This window comes from Callorhinchus milii, unplaced genomic scaffold (genome assembly GCF_018977255.1).
Source record: "Callorhinchus milii isolate IMCB2004 unplaced genomic scaffold, IMCB_Cmil_1.0 Scaffold5, whole genome shotgun sequence".
Lineage (NCBI taxonomy): Eukaryota > Metazoa > Chordata > Chondrichthyes > Chimaeriformes > Callorhinchidae > Callorhinchus > Callorhinchus milii.
Genome location: NW_024704746.1, coordinates 31882580 through 31902014, shown reverse-complemented (window position 1 = coordinate 31902014; position 19435 = coordinate 31882580). Strand labels below are relative to the sequence as shown.

The 19435-nt window shown below is 36.9% G+C and overlaps 1 protein-coding gene across 3 annotated transcripts in view; it reads left to right on the top strand.

The window, feature by feature from the left end:
• Positions 1 to 19435, top strand: part of syt1a (synaptotagmin Ia) — a 212991-nt gene that overhangs the window by 114779 nt on the left and 78777 nt on the right. For 2 of the 3 annotated variants that reach the window (XM_007895356.2, XM_007895355.2), the window contains exon 1: positions 1203 to 1450. The exons of the other annotated variant lie outside the window; for it this stretch is intronic. In XM_007895356.2, the coding sequence (XP_007893547.1) occupies positions 1441 to 1450 (10 nt within the window). In that variant the 5' untranslated portion in view covers positions 1203 to 1440. Of the gene's footprint in view, positions 1 to 1202; positions 1451 to 19435 lie in introns of those variants that run through there. 3 annotated transcript variants of the gene reach the window in all.

Here is a 19435-nt window from a genome sequence, read left to right as displayed (position 1 = left end):
GCACAGCAATGTCCCACAAACAGTCTTGGATTAAAAATGACCAATTTACTATTGTTTTGTTTTTTTGGAGGGATTATTATCAGGCGTATGGAGTAAGGAAACTTGCCCAAGGTTTCGCCCTGCCTGGAATTGAACTCAGGTCTCTCACTTGCAAAGCGAGTGCTCAACCAATGAGCTACAGGACTCCGTATGTGTGATTTATGTGACTCTCTTCATGATCTTGTACTAGAATTCCCATTGATACTGATTAGTTTTTAAGCAAGCACTGAATTGCCCGAAAGTTGCATTATCTACTAAGCCTAGCACGTTGTAATAAAAGAGTATAGTATTACACAGTGGCAAAGACTGCTGAGAATTCAAATTATGTCACCATATGCACTTTCTGTTGTCTCGTCAGTGCTTGTTTTCAGACTTCCAGACACAAATCGTATTCACGCTATCTTAGCACAGTCTGAAGTAGTAGTGAAAGCAAAAGACTTTTTTGTCTTTTTTTCTTAGATGGGTCTTTGAAAATGTTAAAGGGAGAAAATGGAATAGAACTTTTATTATGAAATATAGGTATTCCCACACTGTACCTCCTGCTTTCAAGCCCTGAATGCTGCCACAGAGTATTACACATGACAGGTACACAATGATTCATGAATAACAATCTGCCTGCAAACATGAATTCCTTTGAGCTGATTTGCCCAATTTTCTCCTAATTATCTTTATGTTTCTCCCACATAATTCTGCTGCTACAGCTGCTGCAGACTAATGACCTCTCAGGGAAGCAACCTCGAAATGTTTATTTCTTTCAATCAAAATTTGATCTCCCCCAAATTGTGTGCTTCTTCTATCCATCCTGAAGGATCAAATCCTCGAGTGATTTTTTTTTTTTCGCCCCAAAGTTTCAGAAATGTGGTGTTTCAATTGAGTCCGAATTTGCAATGTGTTTGTTATGTTTATTTCATGTAATTGGGTGATATATTTGGAACAAAATCTGTGAGAAATATTACAATCTGTTTCAACAGTTAATTTGCCTACATCACGGTATCAGATTTATTGCTAAGAGAATACAGTATGTAACGTTTGTGTGTGTGTGTGTGTGTATGTGTGTGTGCACACGATGCACGTCTGGGCCCAGTTTAGCTAGCAGCAGATTGAGACATGCATATTAACATATTATTTCTTGGGGAATGCCCTTGAATCGCTTCAGTAGCTGTCTTGCGTGAGACGTGAGCAGAGCTGCTGAAGGAAGTGAGGAAAGGCAGCGTGTCAGGCTCTGTGCATTGGTCCTGTGTGATAGTGTCTGCTGTTCTATTCTGAACCTCTGCTGAAACGTCGGGATGACTGTATGGTGATTAAGGAAGAGCAACTGCTAGATTGCTGTCCGTGCCAAGGGAGTCTGTGTTGTTTTACTCTATATACCATAGTCTATTCAGAGATTCAAAGCAAGTCTCTATGGCATCAGGTAAGGACTTTATCATTGCTTCTAGTGCTTTGATGGATTTTCCAATTAAACAAGATAGTAATTAAATTGAAGAGATCGGTAGAAGGGAACTTTCTATCACAGAATCAGAAAAAAATCAGGATGGGATAGTATCTTAACAATTCCCATGATAAGCTCTTTATCCTCGATCAAACACTGGGTATTTCTCAGTTTTTTTGCATTTGAAATGGTGCTATTGCCATTGTCTTTCAGCAAATATTAATGTGAAAATTTCACCAACTAGTTTCAGCCTAAAATCAGGCTTTCTACCTAATAAATGTCGGTCTATATTTCCAGTCCTATATTAATATAGGTTGGTTGCAAATGGTTGCACAAATGTAAAATGGAAGATGATGGAGATTCCTGTAAATGTAATCATAGTCTCTGTCAGACTCAGCAGTTTGCAAGTGAAATGTGTATAGTTCAGGCAAAGTGTTGTCACTCAACACGTTAATAATAAGACTTTGATTTGAATTAAAATTCCTATATGCATTTTAGCAGCATACCAAACGGGGTCACTTTTTTAAAAAAAAATGACAGCATTGCTAAGTAAACATTTACATTTTGGGTAAGATGCTCTTTAGTGTATGGCAAAACAACTGAGGTATTCAGCACCCAAAGAGTTAATGAAGAGATTTCCCCTCCCGTTTCCCAGTGATCAATTGACTAATCCTATACAAACTCTGATCTGTTATTATTGTATGTTATTTTGATGAAAAGTCAACAGTAATGATTTATAGATTCTGCTTTAAAGTTCAGGTGATTAGTTTTTAGTTTTATTGATTTTTTTGCTTCAGAGCAACAATTGATTCTGATCGCTAAAATAATAATAATTGCTTCCCATTTATCATCAATGACTGCTTTTATCAGCCATGGTGTACAACAGTAGGGTTCTCATTGTTTGTGCAACATTCATCTGAATTGACTAGTTGAGAGAATTGGTCGGAGATCTCAACATGCCTTGACTATATTATTTGATAAAATAATGTTCGTATCTTCATGTTGAGTTAACACAGCTCAATACAAAGGTGAAAGTGGAATTACTGTAGTCTGTGTTAGTGATTCCAAATTGTTCATTAACACAAAGTATTTCCCAAACTGTTTGGATGAATAGCGTCCCAATGTATTTCAATGCACTGCTGCTCTCTCTTGTGCATTTGCTGACAATGAATATGACTGGAGTGTTCTCAACAGTGAGCAACCGGGCAGATTGTAAAGTTGTGCCTTTGAATCTAGCAAGTGTTCCCCAGTATAATAAAATGAATCCAGTCTTGGAGAAAAAAGTCCAAATACATGTTACACACGCGTAGTTTTGAAAACATTTTTCGCATTTAAATTTGTTAGTAAAACGCAGTTTGTCTGTGCAATATTAGATAGGACAAGGCTGCGTGTTTACATGATTTGTTTTAAAGGTGAATGAATAAGGAGTTGGTGTATAAAAAAATGACATTAATAAGGCTTCTGTCAGTTATTCAATAAAAATAAACCCCCTGCATTCAGAAGTGAATAGAAACAAAGAACACTAATTGCATTCAAAGCGGACAAAGGCATTTCTGAATAATTAAAATCACAAACACACTTCAGTAGTTTGTGTTTTGTGTGTCTCATGCAAAAGCATCTTTTTACAAGCAAGTTGCACACCAACCATATCGGTTTTGAAAGGCGATGATAAACACTGAAACACTGAACAAAAAAAAGCATCAGAATTGTACTCTGTGATTCATGTGTAGGTGAAAGCATCTTGAAATCCTTCTAGTTTGCAGGCAACAGATTCAGCATTTGCCATAAAAAAGCATTGACGTAAAAAGTCACAGACATAAAGATCATCTTCAGGGATGTAAAATGAAATGGAATCTAAAATGTAAATGCATTAAGTGATATTGCTAAAGCAGCATGTAATATGCATATTTGCAGTTTTTTATTTCCACAATATATCCTTGCTTTTAATCACTAGTCAACCACTAAATGTCCAATTTCAGTGTGCTTTTGTAAACAAAGTGGGGTGGTAACAACTAGAAACTGCATGTGAAACAGAACCCAATGAACTCCTTTCTTGACCACTAACTACGGCAGAATGAAAGCTTTTATCGCCTCCCTTATTTTATTGGCAAATAAGATTTTTATAACATTGAATGTTTCAAAGATTTTTACAAAACTGGAGTGAGCCAAATATTTCACTGTGAACTAACTATGTATGAAGTATGTTTATGATTTTAATTATTTAGAGATGCCTTTGTCCACTACAGCGCAAGATTTATGTACATTGCATGTTGTGTCTGTAAGATATGAGCCATGGTTCTGAAATCTTAATTGAGCTATACGAGAAGGAACACTGGCAGAACTGCCCAGCTGCCTTGATTTAATGCCATTATATTTATATTAATTCGATTATCAAACCTCTGAGAAATGACGCAGACCTGTTAGATTAATTGCTATTGAAAGTGTAAGTCAAATCGAATCCATAAGGGGTTTGGGCTGATGGATGTGAAGTTGTGTTGTTTATCAAGTACTGAAGTACTGGACAGCTCCAAAGGATGGCCTTTAAATTTGGGGCACGTCTATGTCTTTTGTCTATGAAATTGCCTATGTCTATCAAATTGTTCTTCAGCTTTAAAGATACAGTGTCTCTTTTCAAATATCTCCATTTCATGAATCATCCATTCACTGACTGCTATGCATAAGGGTTCCTTTAAGAAACAGATGAGCAGTAAACACATTGTTGCACTAGAATCTGTATTTCATTACTTGGTAGGAAATGAGAGATCAATGGGGACAGACAATCCCTGATTAAGTCTTGCATGTGGCCTTGCATGTGATGTACAATCAGACAGAAGAAGCATAGTCGAGAAGTATAAAAGTAATAAAATTATTAAAAATAGGCAGCTGATTTCTTAATGATGACAAAAGGATATTTTACAATCAAAAGAGGCAACTCATCGATTTTTTTTTCAAGAAACAAATACCTAGAATAAATGATTCCAGATAACAAGAACGCACTTGTTTAAATAATATTGTTGTTTCAAACACAAACCTTTTAAGGACTCGGGAAAGAGACAAGATGCAAATATCTCAATCTTAGTTGTAATATCAAAGACACTTTAAGTAAAAAGCTGTGTTGCTAAAAAAACAGGTTCACAGAAGCTACATTTTCTACCAAGTAATGAAATACAGATTCTATTACATTTTGCAATATTAAATATTATTATACCAACACTCAGAGAGACCTCCTGAAGTACAGCCGCATATGCTAAAAGTATTTGTTTTGAAATGCAGCAAAGTTCAATTTCCACACCATCGCAGAAATGTATGTAATTCTCCTTGTGGAGGCTAAAAATAAGGCACATTATTTGACATCTCAGAAAATAAGACCCGTATCTTTGAAAAGTGAAGTGTAAATCAAAAACTGTCTGCCTGCAGCGAAATCTATTCTGTTCATTTTTGTGCGTGATTTAACTTAACCATGTTCTGCCTAGCATTGTATCTTTCCCCCTTTGTATTGCTAGTGAGAAATATTGCTGCAGCAGCTGTGAAGAAAAATACCCTACAAATGCTCAGCAAGCTTAATTTTGATGTGGGTAAATTGTGTTGCAAATAAATTATAGAGTAGAAAGAGTACTTCATCATTTGATCATTTCCAACTGAAATTTGAAAATAACAGCCAATTAAAAAATAATGTTGCGGAGAAATTTTTTTTATAATTATGATTTAATTAGTCTCACCACATGTTTCCAGAAGTAGCACAGCCCTAAACAATGAGCAGAGGCAGAGCTACAAAAGATTCAGAAAACTGCATCTTGGAACCAGTTGACAAACAATACGATAATGCAATTGAGAAATCAATACTTAAAGAAAAACTTCACTCCAGTTATTTCTCCCATGTCTATGCTATCCTTGGTTAAGAGGCAGCCCCACAATGATATTGACGGATATGTCAATATTTACTCGTGATTCAATGCAAGCAGAAAGGGACCTCTTTAAAACAGTTTTCAACATCTGCCTAACCAAAACATTGAGACTGAAACCAGATTACTCTTGCTCTAGTGGAAGCCCAAGTGTGATAGTCAATATTAACTTGGTTTCAAACTCAGGTTCTTTAGTATGGAATGCAACGATCAAACATTGTAGTTTTGGAGCAGATATAATTTATATTTTGTTAAAAAAATCTCTTAATTATATATCATGGTAGTTTTTTTTTGTAATTTCCTGTATTTCAGGATTAAATAATATAGATAGAATACAAGCACATAACCATTTCCTTTTCTTTGGGCGAACGTTTAGGCTTTTTAACTTTGTCAAAAATAGCTACAGTAAAGGTAAATAGGCTTCTTTTTCTGTCTTTTTTTCACTCTTGAATTGAAGATACATATATAATGTTCCAGTGGACAGCCATGGAAACTCGACTATAAAAAGGAGCTTGATCCAGGACCTATGAATGATACTTCAAAAGGCAGTCGTATCTATCTGAATGACAACCTTGTAAAAGAGTTTGATTTCTAACCAAAATAATTGGGTCTGAGTCCCTGGAGAGAAATTTCATGTGGATCTCAATTTACCCTAATTATGTTCATGTCCAGAATTTGCCAAATTCTTAAGTATGGGCTTAATTTTGAGTTCTTGTAGAACAGAGTTCTTAACAGACCTCACAGAAAAATGGTTTCAGAGTTCCAGACGCTCTAAAAATGCTACATAAATAGAGTATATCCATTCACAGGTGGAGTTTCTTTCTACCTGTGCTCTGGTAAGGTTTGAACTCACCTCCACAGGCTCATGTTTCAACAATCTCAGCAGAATCAATCAGCTTCATGGCCAGCAGCCATAGTGATATATAGGATTCAGACTATCACACATTATCAGCAGAAGTGTGATGGGAGATAAGAGTGAGGAGTACAAGATGAACTTGGTAGGAAACATCAATAAATAAAGTAATATCCATCCAGCACAGCTTTTTAAATATTGAGAGATTTCCTTTCCTTACTTGTGAATGACACTTCGTTTTTAAAGATATTTGCATTAGATTACATTAGAATATACAGCACAGAAACAGGCCATTCAACCCAACTGGTCTATATCAGTGTTTATGCTCCACATGAGCCTCCTCCTGCCCTTCCTCAACAAAGCCTTCAAGCATAACCTTCTGAATATTTATTGGAATTAAATGCACACCCTAGAGGGAGTATCCTGCTCATCTAATTCCAGAGACTATTGGGCACAGGTTGGCAAGAGCCAAGGCTTGTGCTATTCCTGGAGTCTAACCAGCTAAAACCGCATAGCTTGCCATTTAAATCACTGTCTGGCAAGCTTTCCCACTACTTGTCCAGCTAGGACCACCCTACCAGCTGGGGCTTTGGCTCACAGGATTAACAGGAGCTGAGTGGGAAGATTCACTGCCCCAAGTACAGATGAACAACATGACAGTGATGCTGATGAAAAGGCCTGTGTGTGTCGCTTACCCGTCCAACTAGATAACTGTGATAAGTCCACTTGATCTTTTGAACTTACTGTTATTCCATTGGATCTGAAGCTTGGTGATTTCAATGAGAAGACATTTTGAGATTACGTATGACCAAAATTCAGTTCCCTTGCTTAACATTGGACAAGGTGTATTTTGAACTGCACATAATGTGGAATAGTGAAGAAAAGCACTGTAAATCAATATATGGTTCTTCTAATTCAATGTGTTTGACTAGCTAGAGGTAGACACAGATAATTCTGAGGACAGCAACTTATTGCTTCTTAACTGTCTAAATTACTCAACATCTCATCCTTGGAACATACTTTGTAAAATGTTACTTTTTACAAGAGCATAGATTGGTATATTCTGCTTACACTGTTGTTCAAAGAAACAGCTGCTTAAGGCCATGAGTCACAAACAAGTACATTTATGATTTATTCAAGTAACAGACCAGTGTGCCCTTCTGAGGACTATACAGCTTTCACCTCTAGAACTTGTCACAAGACTCGGGTTATGTTCGTGCAAAGGTTCGAGTGCAAGTTAATGCTCTGAGATTACACTCTGTAAGAATACTTCAAAAGACAGTTAGGATTTCAACCACACGTGTTTATTATACGTGTCTCGTTCCTTTTGCGCGTTACAACTGATAAAATGCACACACTTACGTATTGTTCTGAGCTTTAGCAAGCAAGAGCTCAGGGAGAACATAGGGAGAATTGGGTTGCAGCTGCCTGGAGTCAGAGTAGGGTGATCACAAGATCTCGACACTCTCCAGACTTTGGTCCCAAGCACTTCTATTTTTGTCTTTATATAGGCTTCTGCCTGCAATTTGAAACTTTCAGCGTATTATTTTGTCTTATTATTCATCTCCGGCGTATCTAGCTTTGCTTTTACTGCTTGTTCTGCTTTATCCACATTAGCCTTTATACATGGTCTATCACTCAGGCATTACATAGGCTTTCAATTTGTATTTTTTAGCATGTTATTTTGTCTCTTTATCTCATTATTCATCTCCAGCATGTCGAGCTTTGCTGTTACTGCTTTGCGCTGCTTTTTGTTTAACTACTTTTGCCTTTATACAAGGCCAGGCTGCCCATCACTCTTGTCACAGACTGTAGAATTGGTCTTGTAAACCGATTAAAAGAACTATACCTGTTGAACACTATCTGCTACACAATCCCTATCAACAACAAACAACAAATTACATTTGTATAACACCTTTCACGTCAGGAGGACGTCCCAAGGTGCTGGACAGTCAGGGATCCACACCCGAGCTGGTGGTTGGGATCAGGAGGGGTGGAGGGCAAGGAGGATATGGGTAGGAGGGTGACCAGAGGTACGGTCGAAGAGGAGAGTCTTGAGACAGGTCTTGAAGGAGGCAAGGGAGGTGGTGAGGCAGAGGGACTTTGGGATGGAGGCGTTGGAAAGCTGAACCATTTAAAAGTAATTTGTGGAATTTGTGATGAATCAAAGTGTTAAGATTATATGTGTTGAGGCATTACAAATGATTTGTTTTTTTTACTCCATATATTATGGATTCTCTTTAGTTAGCACTGCTATCATAAGTATGTTGGAACAGTGGCATCTTAACTTTCCTGCACAATAGTTCCTGAACAGAGTCTGTCTGTGAATTTGATCAAAGGGTGAGACACATTCACTATAGTGCCAAATCTAATCTGAGGGAATAGTAGTGAGAGGAATTATGTCCCAAGTAAGGAACTGTGTTCTCATGGTCTTAGTTGTCTTGCATGAAATGGGATTGGCTTTTTATTGAATTAAATGGTAACTAGAAGGCATATATTTCAGATCCTCACCAAAATCAAATAGAGAAGTTAGAATGTATTAAAGTTTGTTAAGAGTTATTAGGATATCAAATGTTATTATATGGTTCACTCCACCAAAAAATATTGTTTGAAACAGATTCCATAATTTCTTTTAAAAGAGACCTGGGCAGTTATTTGAAAAAGGACCACATGAAAGGGTATGGGGAAAGGTCAGGGTGTGTGACTGGATGAATAGCTCTTCAGAGAACTGACACAGGCACAATGTACTGAATTGATTCCTTCTGTGCTTTAAAAGTCTATGAAGATTCCCTTTGGCTCTTATGGATAATAGACTGCCATTTTTTTGTACTGTGACGCTTCTGAAGATGATGACTGTCATTATGGTTTCAATGTCTTCATCAGCAGCAGTCACAATACCAGCCCCATGGTTTCAGCAATCTTCAAAGTAGAATAGACCATTAAGGCTCTCCCCTGCATGACCAGAAACTACAAGGGGAACAGTTGATTTACCTTGTCTTTCAGAGACGCTCTTAATAAATAATAATAATCCTTGCATTTGATATAGCACCTTAACACGTGGTTGAGACGTCTCAAAGCGCTTCACAGTGAAGTGCTATACTGTAAAGTGAATTGAAAACCTTGTTTACTTGGTTCTGCAATTTATTCACCAATGATTATAATAATAATAATAATAATAATAATCCTTGCAGTTGATATAGTGGCCTCATTGGGCATGTATTTTTCTTATGATTACCATCATCAGAAGATAAGTGTCTTTTTTCTAAAGATCATCCTGTTATTGATATTAACGGGAGTTCTTTTTATCCTACACAATCACAAAAGTCTTGTCAAATACAGCGCAAAGAGCCAAAAGGAACACATGGGGTGCTGTCCAAGGCGTAGACTTTTAGAGCAGGTACAGTTAAGACTAATGGGAAGAGACATAACTACATCCCCAGCATTGTGTTTGGTAGCCAGAAGCAATAACACATTTGTGCCTAGATCTGTTCAGTATCTGCAAGTGTTAGCTTTGAAATAAAATAACTAGTGGCGTGTGATATATATGGAAGGAAATGGTAGAGGTGTCAGTGTTCTATTTATACATTCTCATTTTGTCTTTCAAAATTTGTTCTGATGCTGCAGAAGACACTAAGGCTGGGACATCAACATGAGGACATTGCAGAGAACTTTTGTCTCTTGTCCCTGACATTTTTACCGTCATGATTTTTGTTGCTTTAGATTTAAGAAATTACCTCCCAAGTTGGAAAAAAAATCTACAAGTCATCAGGCAAGGCTGGCATGGTACAGAACAACAGTCCAGATGTACTGTGATAAGGAAAATTATATGGTGCAACGATTGCATTTGATTCCTGAATGCAAGTCCCTTGTGTCATGGTCTTTAGTACCAATGAACCTTTTTTGGTGCCATTGTCTCATCTGTGCTAATCAGCATGGGTATCCACTTTCACCCTGAAGGATCAGAAAAAAAGCAATGATAATATCAAGAGTATATAAATAAATATAAACATCAAGGTCTTCAGTCAAATTTTAAAATAGAGAAAGCAGATTGTCTTGGATAATTGGAAACTCATTTTATGCTTTAGAATTTTCAATATTACCTGAATGTCAACACAAATTCAACCAAGTTCATGTTTCTAACAAATCAACAGAAATGTGTATAGGACAAGAAACCCGTTAGATTGAAGTGGAAAGGGGTGTGTGTTTGCAAGAGCAAGTGAGAAGTGGTGGAGGAAGTTATTATTCTTCCTGAGATAAAATGATCAAACACTTGTCTGTTTTGAAACAGAGCTTGACCTTGATAAGAAATGCCAGTTTGTGTTATATCTGCACCAGTAACATTGTTTTGTGGAAAACAGCGTAGAATATAACATAATGTACTGGTCAATGGAAGAATAAAGTGCTATAGAGAAGGATTCCATAGTCTGATTTTTCTAGGATTAACTGCTCTTTCTCCATGCTACCACTGTACTTAAAATTATCTCTTGGGAGTGGTTTGGTGGATAAACTTGAACAGATAATTTTCTTAGGCAAATGATAACTGGCTAGGAAAGCAATAGAGCAAGGTGTATATAGAGTAAGGTAAGGTTTATAGCAAATAATTGATAGGTCCATAATTTACATTAAAAATTCTCTTAATAAAATTTAAAAATCTCTTTAAACTTGGATAATGAGCTGGATACACTTGGCCTTTTACTGTTTCACCGTTCCTTCTGTTAAACCTAAGAAAGTAATGTAATAATAATAATCCGTGTATTCAAAACCTAATAGACATTACATTTCAAAAAGGTTACATTGAACTGAGTCAAATGACAATTAACTGCTTTTATAATATTCGGATAAAACTGGTAAGACATCTGACATGCTATTAAGATATCATGAAGAAAACCTTATTCATTTGTGGTTATTTAGCACCAATCAATTTCTTCCTGCAGGACAGGCTGGGTCTTCTATCACACACTAGTTTACAAGAGGACTCTATCGAGACATAAAATGCCTTGTGGTATAATTAAGGGCTAAATTCCATTATGTGGTTGTGTATCGGCAATAAAAACACATCCACGCTGGGTAATAACCAATCTCTGTTTGCACAATACAGCTGATGCTCAGGGAAGTCTTTCAGATGTGATTCTGTCATATAATAGCTATACTAAAATAGAAGAAAAATCATGTGGCTCAGCCAAATATGGCAACTTTGCATTCGTCTTAGTTTTCCTAGATAACAAAGAGACAGTGATACAAATAGGCCCAAACTCCCCGTGGCAATGTTTTATGTCCTGTTGGGTGATTAAATTACGATTATGTTTTCTCATCCACATCCACAGAGGCAGAAATAAACTAATGCAATTAAGGAACTGAAGAGCTATGGCAAGTGGTAGCATTGTAATTTTACTCATGATGGTATTTGGATTTTAATTAGTAAAAATTATCCATTGGTGACTATCTGCTAATAATACTTTACATTTTTTTCAACACGAGACAATTCTGTGTAATTTAACAATATAAATATCATATTTCCACGTAAACAAAACCAAAATATTGCAGTGTTGCTGATGGAGAACCTTTAATCCTTTGCCCAAGAGTCTGCTGTGGGAATATATTTTCTACATTATATCTTCAACACAGTCAACTAGTCATGTAAGATGCAGCATGAGCCTGGTGCCATAGATGGTCACTATTCATTCAGGTTTACAATGGTCAAATTATTTCTCTTACTCGTTCAATCCGAGCCTTTACACGCTCTCACTGTGTACCTTTCTATCATCCAAATATTGAGCGAATTTATCAGAGAATCATAGTAGATTAATATGAATACTGAAGCACAGCATGAAATTTTAGCAAGCAGCACTAATATCTCAGCAAACATTTCAAAGGATGAGTGATGGCGATGTTGTTTACATGACCTCCTTATTGCATCCAAAGTGGGATTCTTTCAAAGCAGGACTCTCGGTTCTCATCAAAATTCAGCAGAATTCAGAATAAGCATATGTAGAATATTACAAAAGTGACATCAATTTAGTTTGAAAGCTGCAATTCCAGCCTATTGCAAAATCCAGCTTTGCAGTAATGGACGAGGGGGACTTTGGAATAAAATGACACACAACTCTCACACACTTGAAATTTCAAACGATTGATTAATTTCACTTGAATAGGATTTGAAGCAGCCCGTATTTCTTGAGCAATAGTTCTATCATATTTACAGTCTTGCTGTATTTTACATTACAGGAATGGACTTGTGATGCGCTGTCAACAGAACATGCTGTTCAGTGTAAGAATGATTTTGTATTGTATATGCAAGGTAAAGCTTTCATTGGTCACTGCTGTGTGTTCTGTGCTTTGCCCTCCATGGGATAAGTCTGCAGCAAAGTAGAGATACCAAAGGCTGGAAAGCCACACACATATGATATCTTCAGAAACGTTACATAATGCAACAGAGCGCAACCCTTCACTTCTGGCCATTTACATTGAGATACCTGTGAGTGACGTGTGTATTACTATTGGTGGCAGCTGAATCTATCACAGGATACAGTGATAAAGTTTACTTTATCCCCTCTTTTACCTCACAAGAGTCGCTGTGTTGGCATTGGTGTTGCAAGCTAAAGCGGGTACGAATTCCTGACCAAGGGATCGCACCCAAAATGCTAACCTATTGCACAATCGGGAACGAGTTGTGGTCAATTCAATTGCTCACATTAAATCTATCCACAAATTAAATTGACTGCAATTTTCATTTACTACCATTTGTTCCACTCTATCAAGTGAGCCAAAAATAATATGTCCCTGCAAAATTGTTTGCTGTGAAAACACCTGCAAAACTGGGACTGAAACATTTTTTATGTTCTACCTGTCCAATTTACAGACTTTTTTTCTCACTAAATGCTGATTGAACTGTTGAGCAGTTCTCGCACTTTCTGGTTTTCCTTCTAATAAAACAATATCAGAAAGGCTATTTCCCAGAAAGTAGTTTGAATTCTACTCCACCATCTGAATACTTGTCAAAAAAAATCATTTTTTTCTTTGTTTCAAAGCCATTACTAAATACTGTATTTTACTGAGTTGTAGTAATTAGCATAAACACTAACTTAAGCTGCATCTTACCTGCTACGCTTTAACAGAGATTTGCCTTTTTCCTGCACCTCCCACACTTCCCACGTACACTGTCCCTGTAGCAGTAACCAAATACAAAATGATCGTATATTTTAAGCCTGAGATGTAATTACAGGCTGTAAGATGTATATTAATACTGCATTCAATAATCTACAGCGTCTGTGACAAGCTCTATGCTTGACAAATTGACATGCGGCTGTGCATCAATTCACATTTTTATTCGATTCAAATAGATTGATTCACTGGGATGCACAGAGGAGCCTGCTGAAACTGTGCTGGAACTGGTTGCATTATGTGTACTATCAAGATTTTGACCAATGTGACCTGGTCTGTACAGACAGAGAGCGTATTTCTTAGCATCTGCTTTTGGATTATGCCACTGTGTTTTGCATTCCATTGGAACTTGGGATCGAAAAGGGGAATGAGATTTATCTTAAGTGATTCCACTTGAGACCAAGAGGACCTCTACCACCCAATACCTGAACTATCTGCACTCTTTTTATACAACAACAAATTGTGTAGTTTGTCGGCAAACACGTCAGCTAATTTGTACACAGCAATACCCTACAAACAGCCATGAAGTGAATAGCCAGTTGTATTTGGGTATTGTTGTCCAAGACATCAGAAAAAAATCCCCTCACTATTTTTTATATGAAGTAGTCAAAATATATTAATTTCAATGCTAAATTCAGATCACATTGAAACTGTAACAAATTGCAATGACTTTGAATCAATTCCCGTTGTCTTGATTAAAATGATAATAATAATAATAATCCTTGCGTTTGATATAGCACCTTATCACTTCTTCAAGATGTCTCAAAACACTTCATGAATATACTGTAAAGTAAACCGACTATATATTTTGTAGACAAAACACAGGGGCCAATTGCACACAGCAGTGACCCTCAAACAGTCGTGGATTGAGTGATCAAATTATTATTATTTTTTAGAGGGATTATTACCCCCAGAAAAACGATTCGCCAATTGATTAACACCCGGGTTCCTACTTACTGCTAGATAAACAGAGGCATGTGGAGTAAGGAAACTTGCCTAACATTTCGCCCCGCCGGAAATCGAAACCATCATGGAAATAGCAGTATAAGAGGAGGCCATTTGGCTACTGGAGACTGAGGTGGTGGCAGCTCATCAGTAGTCCTTGCCATCCTCTTTGGAGGTTTTTGGTACACACCACAAAAGCGAAATTAATTAAATATAACTTCTTCCAAAAGGATCAGCTAAGAATAAACTGAAGAGTTGTAAAGCATACATTATTTATAGTTTGAACATCTGCTGAAGAAAATATTTATTATCCTTCAGACATTTCTATTGCTTTGAAAAAGTTGCTGTGGTAAGCTACTGTTCACTGTGCCATTCGCCCTTGAAATTTCTATGAAGTTGCTCTCCAGCCGCTTTAACTAGTTCAGGCGCCCACAATTCTGTGGATGTCGGATGTAATACTGAAGGTTGCAGTCAGTAAGAAACTCTTGTACATTCACTGTTGAGGTTCTAAGAGAACATTTAATGTCTTTGGAGAGTCCAAACCCTGTCAGAAGCTTTTTGTTAACTGTGAAGATATTATCTGCATTATCTTATTTCTACCTCTTCAGCAGAAATAATTTTCCCCAACTCATCAAAGGGGAGGTGATCTGAGAGATGGGATGAAACTTGCAAGCTAATGCTGGTGCCAAGCATGATTCCATTCAGCCACTAGCCAGAGATCACCCTGATTAAGGGTTTTGAATGTCATTTAAGACTTTCGGGAGTAAACGTAATGAAAAGACATTCAAAAATAAGTGAAGTGTTTGCTTTTTGAAATCTGGAACAATTAATCCATTTCATTCCAAGCTTCTGCATTAAACATTTGAATATGATTCTAAGCAGATCATAACTGGTTAATACATTTGCTGACATCTACTTCCTTGTGCAGAAACTGCCAGGATATCTAACCTGACTGATACCAATAGCTTCTTTTTTGTATCCATTTCCCTTGTTAACGATTTGGATTGATGATTACCTAAAGAGTTATGTAACTTGGCAAGTCTCTATAGAGCAAGCCAATTAATTCAATAAGGTAAACTGTGGAGTAGATGTATTGATTTGTGCAGTACCAAAGGAAAACCCGTTTGTTCATAAATATTCACACTGAGTCGATCTTAGAATCTGATTAAAACGTTAAAGGGTTCTGTTTAGCTGCCAATACCTGGCAGTGTTGACTGTCGATTGGCTGCCATGACTAGATGTTGAATAAAGTTGTTTGCTTGTGCTTGACCAGCTTGATAGGATATAAAAACCCCTTTCCTTTCATTCTTTGATCGGTCTTTTTGGCAAGATAAGCATTTGCTTCTATTCTCCGAGCTAGATATAAGCACATTGATCACGGGGGAACCCAGACAACTGTCACCATCTTGACATGTTAGTGTGTGCCTTGCTCTTTATTTGTGAAGCAAAGATGATCACCTTGTCCATTAATTCATTCCTGTTTGAAATACTTGATGTTGTATTGAATGCCCGATGAAATGAGTGTTCTATTGCGGAGGACCTCCATTTCTTGTCTAATGAACGCAAAATTGAATAAATTATTTTTTCTTGGAAAAGAAATCTCCTGAACTCCGTCCATTACATTACAAATCACACTCGCTCTTTTGTAAGCTGCCACACTTGATGCTTGAACCTCTGGTTACTCTCTCCAACAGCATAAAGCAACCAAATGTATTCACTTCCCAAATAATTGTCTATTCCTTGACTACTGTTACTTGACATAATAATAATAATATAATAATCCTTGCATTTGATATAGCGCTTTTCACGTCGGGAGGACGTCCCAAAGCGCTTCACAGAACACACTGTAAAGTGAATTGACTGTATACTTATGAGCGAACGCGGCAGCCAATTGCGCACAGCAATGTCCCACAAACAGTCGTAGATTGAAAATGACCAATTTTTATTTTTGTTTTTGGTTTTGGAGGGATTATTATTAGGTGTGTGGAGTAAGGAAACTTGCCCAAGGTTTCGCCCTCTGCCTGGGATTGAACTCAGTCTCTCGCTTGCAAAGCGAGTGCTCTAACCACTGAGCTACAGGACTCCACATAGCATCAGCAAAACTAAAGTTCAGAAAATCTACAAACTAAAAATGTCAAGGAAAGAGAAGAAGAAAGAGGATATTGGGGCTAAACTATTATGTCCTAAGTTGAAGTGTTACATCTCCGGACTGAGCACTATATTTGGCTGATAAGGTCAAAGTGTGCTTGTGTCCTTTAGGAACTCCAATCAACCTTCAAGTAGGTTACCGTTGTTGTATCAGGCACAATCTGGGACACCTAGGAACAGGTATTGAATGAACTTGTGTAATGAACTACTGTGTGCAATTGGCTATCGCATTTCGCCCACAAAATATACAGTCAATTCACTTTACAGCATATTCTGTGATGCTTTTTCAGATGTCTCAACAATGTGATAAGGCGCTATATCAAATGCAAAGATTATTATTATTAAATCGAGCACTATGAGTTAACACAGGGTAGTCATGAGGTGATGGGAATTAGATACATGTACACTGATTTATCTATTTGCCCAATAAAGGAGTACTGTAAACACAATGATATCTGAGCCATATGTTGTAACAACTATTGTTCTTTGCCTGTGATAGAGACATGCTCAGCTCTTGAGACAGTCGTGCTCCAGTATTACTCAGCCAAGGATTAGATACCAAATAACCTTTGTGCAAATGCATTGTATATTATAGTTCATTGTATGTGAGTGCTGAATTAGTTCCTAACCTCTCTGCGTGTCTTGCATTGTGTCTACTTGATGATTGACTCCCAGCCTAAGGGATTTCCCTTCCGTGATAGTAATTCCATCTATTGTAACATGCATTACCTTTCCAGGCTTTCACCTCCCAGAAATGTCAGCACAGAAGGAAGCCATCAGTCCATCGTGCCTGTGCTGTGAAAGCTCCCTCCTGGAGCTACCTACTCCAATTGCTTCCAACCTTCTTTTACTTTGGCATTTTATATTTTCGTTTGAGTGCCCATCTTATTCTCTTTCCTTTTCTGCGTTCTATTGTCTCATTTTTATTTCTTTTTTCTTGGTGAGATTCTTCTTTCAGATTCCACGAATTCACGCACGTATTATCCTGTAGGAATCTGCCAGCATTTTTCATTCGAAACGCTGTATGACATAAAGAAATTTAAACAGAAGCTAGCTGGCTTCCTGGCTAAATAATGGCCGTATTCCAGGTCGCCAGGTTCTTACTTATGTCACGTCCTGTGAGTTGCACGCATATATTGTATGTTCAAGAAGCGTCGCTTTTGTCATTTCCTGTGTGCTGTATTGCATCCTCTGCACAAATAGCGCCATTCTTGTGCATAGCACGCATGCATAGCATGTGCAGGAAGTGACTACAGTGGCAACCTGGCAATGCGGAAGTGAGCACTTATTGGACATTATTTTCACAGACCCGTTACAATGCGGTATCTCAGTTTGGGAGCCAAGATACCGCGTTGCAACAGGATTGCCCTGTATTTACATTTTCAATTAGGTGTACACCGTCATTTTTGGATTATAATTATTGATTAGAATTAATTATCATTAATTTTTTTTTAGATTCAGTTCCAGTTCTGTAAGATGTAGACTGACTGTTAGGAAAAAGAGAAGGCAGTCTCTCTATCCCAGTGCCCTGGCTGACAATCCCCCAAATAAAATTGCTCCCTTACTTTCTGCCTATTTTGTGGGATATTGCTATGTGCAAATTGGCTGTCCGTGTTCACCTACAACATTTACTGTGATGAGCTTTGAGACATCCTTCTGATGTGAATGGTGCTATAACAAATATAAGGATTATTATTATTATCTCTTGCCTATTCATCCAATTCCGTATGATTCAATGTATCTGTCTTTGAATCTAATAACCCATAATTATCATATTCAAGTGTGATAATTATAAAACTAATATATATTAGTATCTTTAAAATATTAAGGGCACAGAAACCACATTAATCATATTAAACATAATAATAAATAATAAACATAATAATGAATGCCAGGAAAGGAGTAATTTAGCTATAATTCCAACTTTCAGATAATTTTATTGAATCAAAACCTTCCCCTTGTTTTTAAATAATTGAAGTTGACATTTAGCATCTTGTGTGGTTCAGTAAATAACTGCATTCCAGCTCAGTTTCAAAGTATGGACAGCAAAAGAGAAGAAATGCAAAGAGACATTCTTTAGTTAAAAAAAAGATAATCAGTACATGGAACAAACTAACCAGTACAGATGGTTGATCAGGAACAAAAATGTTTTCAAAAAGGAAGACAAATTCTTGTTAACCCAAAGGATGTATGGTCTCTGAATTTCTGTATATATTCATTCCTAATTTGGAAGCTGCATCTTTTTAAGAATTGTGGAAAACTGGCTACCAAATTAAGACTGAATTTTTCACTATTCTGCACAATGTTAAGTGTTAAGACACAATTGGTTTTACAGACTAAGAATTGGTGGAATTTTGCACCTATAATAACTAGTACTTGTCTGTGAAGGGCTTTGAGACATTTCAAGTTGTAGGTGCTATATCAAACGGAAGAATTTTTTTTTATAATTCTACCTCGTGGATTTATTCATGAGTCATGGATGGTGAGAGCGAGATATTCCTCGATGATCTGAAGTTGGAGTTTAGATTTGTTGTTGAGGAAGAAATGAATAGAGGAAGCTCTGTCTCACATCAAATATGAAATATGCCTGACCTAGTTATGATTTATGTTGACATTATTGCGGAAACCAATTCCATTTCCAACACTGATATTCCTCAGCCTGATGAACACAAATCTCCTTTTTACGAAGGGGTATAAATTAAACAATGTTTTGTACATTAAAAAAACGTGAACAGTAGAGTCAATGTAAAGCTTTCCCAATCTTAATAAGGAAACTAAATGAATCATGAATATTTTCCTCAACAGTATGAAAACTATAAGGTAAGCGATGCTTTATTCAATTTGACAAGAGTCAGCAGTGTCTGAATTATTCTAACAATAGTTGAACTGTCTTCAAATATTTCGAACATGACATTATCATCATTATTAAATTGCATGACAACATAATTGTGCAGTTCA